Source organism: Zea mays, chromosome 8, assembly GCF_902167145.1.
Source record: "Zea mays cultivar B73 chromosome 8, Zm-B73-REFERENCE-NAM-5.0, whole genome shotgun sequence".
Classification (NCBI taxonomy): domain Eukaryota; kingdom Viridiplantae; phylum Streptophyta; class Magnoliopsida; order Poales; family Poaceae; genus Zea; species Zea mays.
In genome coordinates this window covers 21,277,366-21,287,768 of record NC_050103.1, presented here as the reverse complement: position 1 = coordinate 21,287,768, position 10,403 = coordinate 21,277,366, and the positions used below count along the sequence as shown (strand labels likewise).

At 53.2% G+C, this 10,403-nt stretch overlaps 1 protein-coding gene across 1 annotated transcript; it reads right to left on the bottom strand.

Moving 5' to 3' along the window:
• Nucleotides 1–6,818: 6,818 nt before the first annotated feature.
• On the bottom strand, nucleotides 6,819–9,093 carry LOC103634911 (zinc finger CCCH domain-containing protein 2). Its single transcript, XM_008657478.4, has one exon. The coding sequence runs from the start codon at nucleotides 8,620–8,622 to the stop codon at nucleotides 7,486–7,488; it is 1,137 nt and encodes a 378-aa protein (XP_008655700.1). The 5' UTR covers nucleotides 8,623–9,093; the 3' UTR covers nucleotides 6,819–7,485.
• Nucleotides 9,094–10,403: the final 1,310 nt, after the last annotated feature.

Sequence of the window (10,403 nt, the reverse complement as noted above, 5' to 3'; positions counted from 1 at the left end):
TTAATAAATCTCTCGTGTATATCTCAACTACCAAGCACCACCACCAGACCGCTTCCCATAATGAACTTTTGCACAAATGTATATTTGAAACATGGTTGTTGGCTTTAATAAATAGGATGCACACATCTTTGTAGTTTACGCTGTATAAATGAAACTGTAGCAAAGCACGGGCACACTACTATCATATTTAGATGGGTTGAATATTGTCATAATATATGTCTATATGTAAGTAATGTAGAAATCATGCAACAACATATTCCCCACAACATATAAGATAAGAGGGCCATATTTGTAAGCTAAAATAATTTTGATAGATAAGAGGGTCATATTTGTGAGCTAAAATAATTTTGATAGCCACAACTCGCCATCTCCTTTTTTATATACTTTTCACCCTGCAATGCAAAATTGTTCTAAGGAGGCCATGGTACATCACCATATCATGTATTATCAACTTTTAGGATTTGCCTAATTCAATTAATAGTGATATTGAGCCAAATTTTGGTTGTTCGAAATGTCAGGCTTCAACATTTGTTAATTTTGTTGAGTTGAGTCTTGATAGGATCACTAAATAAAGACTTATGCATGCACAAACGTCCCCGTTGCAACGCACGGGCATATACCTAGTAAACCTATATGGTACCATGCGCTATGATTGTCGAGTTTTCATTAGTAGCCAGGAAATTAAATCTTGGCATTTGCTTTGAGCAGTTGAGCTTAAGCCCCCTAACTCTTTAGAGTTCAGCTTCGTGTCTACGCGACCCAGAGTTAGAGTGAAGGAGTTTAGACTACGTGCAGCGGTGTCCACCAGTCGCCCCCTCCCCTACTACTATTAGCGTTTAGTGTTAGACTACCTCCAACAACGATGGCTAAAACGTCCGATTCGGTAAATATAGCGCTCCATCTCCTACTTCTTCCATCCAGCAATGACCGCTATACAGTGCGCTAAAATATAGTGTTCGCCATGCACCCGCTACATTTGGAGATTCATTGTACATCCTCTATCAAGGACGAGCGTGCGAGGCCGCCAGGGAGAAGGACAAGCGTGTGGCCGATGGCGAGCGCGCGCCGCCGACGTTGATGAGAAAGAGAGGGCCCGACAGACCAGCACGAGGAGAGAGCGCGGGAGCTGGACGGCGACGACGAGGAGAGCGTGCGGTCGTCGGCGATATGCACATGCGCGTGGCTGCCGACGAGAGCTGGGCATCTTGGCGGACAATGGTGACTTTGTGGACATGAGCAGGAACTGGACAGCAGAGGCATTGTTGATGGACAACAACGACATCGTGTCATCCTCGAACAACCATGGAGAGGCATCGTTGATGGACAACAACGACATCGCGTCATCCTCGAACCACCATGGCACTCCACCACGAGCATGAAGACAACGACTTTCGAGCGATGCGTTGAACCCGTTCGATGAAATGTGTGTGAAGCAAAATAGAGTCATAAGGCTATCCGCACTCATGGAACCCTAAATTTCTACTCTAAAAGGAATATTTCATCCTGGTCAGCGAGATTCTCTACTCTATCCTATAATACTCCGCGTTCAATTCACCCTAAATATCTACCCTATATCAACTACCACATATTTTATCATTTTTTCCCACACTTTTTTATCCCCACCCACCAATCTCCTGCCAGCACCAGTCTCCTGCCAGCACCCGGTAGAGCACCTGTCGCCGAAGAGAGGTTTTACAGTAGCAGTTGCATGCACCCTAGAAATAGAGTTCTGCGTTCCCCACCTTTAGATAGAGTAGCAGAAACAGTCACCGCTGCAGCTGAGATTTTACTGCATATGAAGCTCTATATCCATAGCGCACCCGGTAGAGCTCTTCGGTGCGGGCAGCCTAAACTTTGTTTTTGTGTGCGCAATACGAGTTTATCTTACAAAACATTTCCGAATAGCATTATCGTCAGGAAAAAGAATTAGTAATGTTGGTTACATAACGCAGTTTTTAATGAGTCCATAATTAAGATTCGACAGCTAACGAATGATTTTTTACAAGCGACTGGTGAAAACAATGTATACTGAATTTAGAGAACGTTGCTGGAGATAACGAAGATATAGAGAATAAAATCTTTTAGAGTGTGTTGTAAGGCTGTCTCTAGCAACGTTATCTATATCTATCATATATATCTGTACTTTACAGTCTCCTTTAAAAGATTTCATCCTCTATATCTCATTCCTCTCCAACAACGTCTTCTAAATCACGTCTCCTATACACAAATACCTATATTAGAGACATTTTTTTATTTTTTAAACATACGTATTTATCATACCCTCAAATGTATTGTACATATTTTAATTTTGCTAAGTTGGTTATTTAAAGTATTCAAATGGATAGAGAACCGTCTAGAGAAACTCTAGATATAGAGAATCCAGCAGTGTCTTCTAAATTTAGAGGACCATTTAGAGGACGTTGTTGGAGAGCATAGAGTACCGTTTGAAACTCTATATTTAGGGTAAACGAGGCTTTGGCGAATTTTGCTGGAGTCCGCCTAAAGGAAAGAGAATATTTTTTTAAGGGATCGAATTTAGTGAATGCTACGCCTCAACACATAGCCCTGTCTGTTTCCATAGAGGCTATGGTAGTAGCACAAGTAATAGTTCTCTGCCAGACGTGGCGGGTGGCAGGGGCTTCGTGCACGACATTGTTTTTCAATAGGTAAAATAGTAATAGATGATAAATATGATATGAAAAAGGCCTGGTTACAATTATATTGTCTCTAGTGGATTATATATATAATCGTGTAAAATATTTCAGAATATATAATTTATATAGATAAGTTTAAAATAGAAGAGACGACGAGGGATAGAATGAGTAGGCGGTTGAATATTTGAGAAAAAAAACGTAGGAAAAACATATATCCGTTCAAGTGAAGACTAGTACGTCGTGCAAGAAGTAGCTAGGCTGCACACATAACATATTCCGCTGGTAGCTGCACCACGGAGTAGACAGTAGAGTAGGTAAGCAGTGAAAGCTTCCATAGATGTATTTCCGATACGACGCGACGCGACGCGACAGGCTGGCGAGCGACGACGGCCTGTTTTTGGTTTCGGGTGCAGTTCCGAGAAAGGGACGGACCACAGATCTGGATTTGATGGAAGGCGACTGCACGAGACTCTGAGAGCAATACACAGTCGACAGGCGCCGTGGTTGGAGACTGGAATGGATTGGGCGGGTGATTCGTGGCAACAAATTAATTTATATATTGTGTATAATGCGAAGTGGAGAGTTATAATTGATTAGGTACTTTTGGATTATAAATAATTTTTATATTAGGTATTACTGGCAGCCGGGCAAGCAAGTGTTATCGACTGGCCAAGTTCTGGTCACCCGTGCACTACCATCTTCTCTGCATGCATGGCAGGTCCTGTCGCGGTGTACTTAAAAGTTGGCAGGTTGAGGTCGTGGTCGTGGACCATGCATCGGTTCCCAGATTCATGAATCTACGCAGCCTCGGTGCTAAAATAGCGGATTCTATAAAATCACACACGGATGTTTTTAATGCCAAAGTGCTAGTAACATTCATGCACGAATGCATATTCCTGGATGAATGGTTTGTTTCAGATAGGAATATAGGCTGTACTCCAAGGGTAAAAAAAAATTGCCTGTCCTTCATTCTTTATAGGCCTCACAGTGGTAAAAAAAAAAAACTGGTGTTAAAATCCATTGACCCTGCACTACTTTCCGTCAGTCGGCCAGGATCACAGTGGTGCGTAGCAGGCACGTACCAATCGCTGCGTCTCCAACCTTTATCCACGCGCAGCACTGCACAGCATGCATGCACCCCAACCCTGCTAGCTGCTACCCGTACCATCCGTCCGTTACGGACGCCGGCCGCGGCGCACCACACGCGGCAGCACGAGAGGAGATGCACCAGCGCTCGCTGGATCCCCAGCTAAAGCTACGACCTTATCCGCTACGACTAGGAGTACTACCTATTCCTGCGTACTGTACACCTCTGAGCGCGCCAGCCCGGCCATGTATCCGTGCACCTCCCGTGCTCCGTGCCCTGCTCTGCTCACCTCCACTCCACTGCAGAGCAGGCGCACCGCGCAAGCGCAGCGCAGCGCAGCGCGTGCCACGCCACCCGACCCCCGGGCGAGGAGATATTTCCAGGCGCCAACGTGGCGGCCTAACCCGCTCCGCGATTCCGAGGCGAGTGGGGCCGGCGATCGGCCGACCAAGTTGCGCGTCTCAGCGCCATCAGTTTGTCCGTCCGTCACCGTTCATCGTCGGCCGTCGCCTTCCTATATCCGCTCGCCGGCGGTCCCTTTTCCCCCTCGCTGCGCCAAGCCGCCAACCAACGACCACCCCCTTCCTCGCCCGCGACCACTCGGGCCTGCTGGGTCGCGCTTTTCCCCCTACCAACTGCCCGTATCGAGGAAAATAACTGAGCCGTCTGAGCGCGACTGAAGTTACTAGTCGGGGGCGAACGGTGGCCGGGGTGTGGCTCTTGCAGTAATTCTGCCCGGAAAAGCGCGGGGGGCCGTCCTGTAGTTGTATCCTCGAGAAGGAAAGGAAGGCCAGTGCCACTTGCCACGCCGGGGGGCGGTGGTAGCCCTCGCCGGCCGGCTCGCCCGCCCGACCGCGACGTGCTTGTCGTGGCTCGTGAGGTGGGCGATACTATCCTGTCCGTCCGCCACGCACGCACGCACGTCCGTCCTCATCGGCGGATGCGTGCATGTGGGTGGGGTGCGGGTGGATAAGCACCGTGACGAGACTCACAGGCCGGTGCACGCCTCGCCTCGCTAGACGCGGTCCTGCCTGCGCCCGCACTCCCGCTGCCATCGCCCAGCGCGTGCGATCCTGGCTTGTCGGATATCTAGCGGCAGTCCGGTTCAGCTCCACGGCCACACCGTGACGTGCTGCTGCCGCTCCGGGGACGACAGATCTGCTCGCTCGCTCGCTCGTCCGTGCAGCTGACCCGGTGCAGAGGCCCCGTCTACCACGTTCCTCGGTCGAGGGAGCCAGAGTCTGAGCGATCGATCCCAACAAAAAAAAAAAAACACTCGCGGCAGTGGCTGCATGCAGTTCGCCACAAGCTTTTCCGGCGGGGGATCGGAATGCCTACCTATCCATGGCATGGATGCACTCAACTCTGAAGCTCTTCTCTGTCGGGTCGCTTTTTCTCATCCATCCGTGATCGGATCAGATGATCCACCTTTTCCCTGTACGAGTACGGTCGTATACTACTGTCTACTACGGTCTACGGACGAGACTTGTACATGTGATTAGCCAGTGCAGTCAGTGCGTTCGTAGCACTGCGCCCGGAGCTGGCACTCTGCTGCTTGCGGTCGATGATGATGATATCCTCTGCGCACGCGTCTGCATCTGGTCACGAGATTGGAGATTGGCACTGGTTGGTCTTTAACTCCTCCGAGCAGATCTCATCATGGTCCGTGCGTGCCTTTGCTCTGCACTACCCCCTTCATCAGTCATCACGGCGGCACCGTCAGAGATCAGAGGGGCAGTAATGGCTGTCCACTCCGGTCAGAAACACGGACAGGCAGACACACCGTCACTGTCTCACTGACGGGTGGAAAAGAGAAACCAAAACAGAGAAGAAGTTGCAAAAAAACACTGTTTTTGTTTACACATCCATTTGCACTTGTGGTTTGAAGTGGTATTGTCTGTTGTGTTAAGAGGAGTTATAAAGAGTGACGAGCAAACTTTGGAGAAGCTAGTAGTAGTAGATAAAGCCAGAGAAGCGTGAAACAGACGAAGGCCGCCATATCCTGTCTCGTAGAACCGGACAGGCTGCTCCACTGCACGCAGGACACGCCACCGCCGCGCAGATCGCGAGCCCCTGCCTTTGCCTGCCCCCACACCACACACCACCCTGCCCCCGCTCCAGCCAGGCACTGCAGATCTCGATCGAATCCGCAGACGATGCAGTGAACCAAACAAGCAAAGCGCAAAGCAATGCATATGCATGCATATGGCGCAGGCCGCCTACAGCGCCACTGCTCCGTCTACAAGCTATCGAGACGGGGGGGGGGGGGGGGGGGGGGGGGGGGGGGAGACGGCCACACGACGCCCAACAGTGGACGCGCTGTGCGGCCGGCCGGCCGGCCGGCGTGCGTGCCGGAGATGGGGGAGAGAAGTCCCCGCGATCCAGATGTCGCGTCGATCGGACCAAGGCCGTCCGGACCGGGAGCGTTGCGCCTCGTTGTTGGCCATTATTGCTCGCTCCCCCTCGGCCTTGCCTTGCCCCCGTGCCGCGCTGCGACGTCCATCGACCCCGGCCTCTGTCCCCATCGCCGGGCCCACCGGCTCCCCCCGTCTCCGGCGACGGCGACAACTCTTGCGCAGCGCGCCATCGCCGTACGCGCCCAGTACACGCGGCGCACTGCCGCTCTGCTCTGGTTCAGGCCGCGAGCGCCCTACGCGTGGACACCTCCGCTCCGCACTTGGCGGAGGAAAATACTAGAATCGTACGACGCGTGGACAGTAGTGTACTATGCTCTGTTGAAGTCACTGCACTGGCGACGAACCACTCGTTTCCATGGCGACCGGAGCTCTCGGAGGGGGGGGGGGGGGGGGGGGGGGGGGGTGGGTGAGAGAGACCCATCTGTGCGCGCCGATGGACCCGCGGCGCATGTGCAGCGCCGAGACCCGCCGGTCGCGCTCGAGGAACTCATCGACGGCCACGTCGCCGACACTTGCAACCATCAATCAGCAATGCACTGCGCCACTCGGGGCGGTCCTGTCCGCAAGCGTTCGCGATCTCGCCAGCAGCAAAGAGCAGAGCGCGGCTCAAAGAGTCGCAAAGCACACACAAGGCTTCCCCAAAAGACGACAAACACACGCTGGGCGACGGACATTAAACCATTTACTTGATCCAAAGATTACACGGCAAATTCACCTCCAATAGCGGGTGAACTGAGATTTCGGCACCTACTAAAGATATATAGTAAGTACAACAAAATAAGCTGTAGGGGAATGCTGGGTCTTAATAAACAGATTACATCAACATCAACAACAAAATGGGGGTAGTAATCCACAAGCAGGTTGCAATCGCCAACTAGCCGGATGCATAGTGCACAGGCGACGGAAGAACTTGAAACAACATCAAACTGAACTTGTTGCGGAATCACAGGAACACCAAAGCTGGAAATCCGGCCAGTCTTCGTCGTCACCGTCGGCCCTCGCCATGCTTCGCAGCACACAAGAGGGCACAAACCGCCGCCGCCGCCGCCGCCTACGACATCTACACTTCCTTACATATTTTCTTTTCCTTGGAAATTTTCCGCTACCTCAAGAACCCCAAAACAAATCCACCCCCTAGCATCAGCCCTCCACCCAACCAGCCGAGAATATTCACAGGGCGATAGATATCTATGTACAGGGTAATTAGCGGAATTATCTGGAACCAAAGGGGAACATTTTTTTATGCCATCCTTCTCTGTTACGGCTTACCAGTTACCACCACCTTTTCTCCACTGCTATGCAGCACCGACCCGCCGCCGAAGCCGCCTCAGTTGATGAGGTCGGAGACCCACCCGACGTCGGGGCCACCGGTTCCGGCAGCTGGGTAGCAGGAAACAGCGCCCTCCCTGCTGAGCCGCTCGAACACCTTGGCGCGGAGGGCCCGCCCGGACTCCACCCTCTCCACGGGCTCCTCGTCGCCGCCGAAGCTGACGTCAAGCGGCTCCAGGTTGGGCATGTAGCCGGAGGCGGTGGCGAGGGCTGTCGGGGTGGAGGGCAGGCTGTAGAGCCCGCCCGCTGTGGGCGACCCGTAGGCAGCCGCGGACGCCGGGTAGCCGCCCCACCCGCCGGACGGGGACGAGCTGGCCGTGCCGAGGCGGAGCTGGCGGAGCGAGGCCAGGACGTCGTTGACGGGGGACCCGGCGCCGGGCCAGGACCCGCGGCGGAAGGCGGCGGCGGCCCCGTCCGGCGACAGCGGCGGCGACTCGGACGGGGGCGTCTTGGGCGGCGACAGGAGCGTGCTGGTCGGCGACGAGGACACGATGCTCTTGGTGAGGTAGGTCTCGAACGCCTGGCGACGCAGCGGGGAGCCGTCGTAGGACTCGGGCAGCGCGCCGGCGCCCCTGGGGCTGGCGCTAGACTGCTGCGGCGTGGGCGGGAGCACCCGCAGCTGGTCCGGGGTGTGCGCGAAGAAGCAGACGCGGCGGCGGCAGGCCGTGCCGTCCTTGCAGGGCTGGGTGCGGTAGCGCGCCGGGTGGAGCCAGCACTCGAAGACGCCGTGCGCGAAGTCGCAGGCGTCGCCGCGCCTGCACCCGCCCTTGCGGAAGTCCGGGCAGGCGGCGCCCGAGTAGTGGTACCTGCGCGGGTCGCGCCGCCGCGCCTTCTCCCCCGGGTGCGCGAAGGGGCACTCGGTCCAGTCGTGGCTGCGCGCGCGGGCGCACCGCCGGACCTTGAACTCGTACATGCGGAACTCGTCGCAGCCGTAGCCGTCCACGCCCGCGGCCATGGCCGCCGCCTCCTCGTCGTCCGCCTCGGCGGCGCCGGCGTCGTTGCACGGCAGGTACTGCCGCAGCGCCGCCAGCAGGTACGGCGTCATCTCGTCGCCGCCGACGCCGGCGTCGACGCCGCTCACGGGGACGTGGTGGGACCACGGCGGCACGCTCACGCCTTCGCCCATCATCATCATGGCGATCTTCCCTGGCCTGTCGCTAGGATCGGGCTCTGTTTCGTTCCTTCCCTCGCCACTGGTCTACGGGAGATCTCGTGGACTGAGCTTATATCCCTGTGTGGCTGTGTTGTGTGAGAAAGACCGGTGGGCAGTGTGTGGGTTGGGGACGAGGGAGACGAGTCCAAGGGCTGCGCGCTTATAAAGCGGACGGTCGCGCGCCTGACCCGGGCCCGACCGCGGTTAGCTAACCGTGGATAAGGCAGACGACGGAGTCCCCGATAAGCTAACGCCGTCAAGTCCTGGCGCCCACGATCTGGGGGTGGCCCGTGGTCAGTGAGGGTTCGCTCGACCTGGTGGGGGTGGGGATGGGGAAAAAGGGCGAAGGGTGGGGGCGTGGTGGGAAGGTGTCAGGCATGCGGAGCGCGAGGTGGAGGGCGGGGGCTAGCGCTTCGGGACACGTCGGGAGGTGTGGGGGTACTGCCCTACGATACTTGGCGCGCGCCGGCATGACGCTGATCCATCCCTCCATCTTCCTAGGGGTGGCGTGCCGCGTCCCAACCCGGGGGCCGGGGTTCTTTTGGGGCCCATCAGGCTCTTTCACACACAGAGTGAAGTTATTCCTGTAGTTTCTAGAAACCTGGGGTACGGGCTGGCCGCTCCGTCGCTGCCGCGTCTTTTGGACACATGCGACTGGCGGTGACTGGGGGCGGGGAGGAGGAAGGGCAAGGGATACAGGAGGTGTCTGAATAATTATTTTTATAGTTAGATTATATTTAAGGTTTATTTAGTTTTATAGGATAATGATCCTTTCCTTTTTAGTCTTTTTGTCTCTAAATTTCCAAACGCAGATATTAAGAAAAGATGGGGAATCTGGTTTAGTCTCTTTATTTGGCAACATGGAGACTAAAAGTAAATGACTAAAGTTTAGTCATATAAAACCAAACAAGTGATTTTAATATTTCTAACTAGAATCCAAACATCCATAACGATATAACTAAAATTTAGTCATCTAGATCTAAACGGCCTCTAACTTATTTTCAGCCATAACGGCATTAACAATCACGCACGCCGCTGTTGGGTTCGTGGACCCTCCAATGCACCTCCAAAATCATTTCCGGTTATTAAGAATATTTTGGTAGCCGACACTTGTTGGGTCTTTTTAGGTAAGTTTGGCTTTAATAGCTCTAGAAATTGACTTGTCGAGAGACCACACGGGATTATGATTCGAGTCAATCGAAAATATGTCACTCGGTTTTTTGAAAGAATAGATAGCTAGTTTATTTGGATGTCATCAAGTGACATCCGAACGGACTAGCTATATAATTTTACAAAACTTAAGTTGCGTAATATAGGATTGTTTCATATTATTTAAAACAACGACATGTGTGGCTCAGTTCACGTTATAAAGCCACGGTGGTTGAAATGAAGAAAATTATACGTGAGGTTAAAAGTGATAAGTTTAGGTTAGTTTTTTTTATAGAAGATCTAGCGACTATTAATAGAGACGATGAGAGGAGCCTAACAAAGCAGCCGGTATTTTTTTTTTTGTATTTTGACGGCAACGCCTGGGATCCTTTTTCTTTTTCGGACGACACATGTAGTTTCGAGTAACGCTTCATCAACACGAAAACAATCAGTAGATCACGTCTGATTAGGAGCGGCGACGTGGTTCAAAAATATATGCAAGTGATGGGGGCTGGTCTATTTTTCTCCCTTCGTCTGACTCGGATATATACTCCGTTTCTGTCAGGTTGATAGTACTGTAACTGAGCCCGCTCCCAGTTTAGTTGCCTGAACAG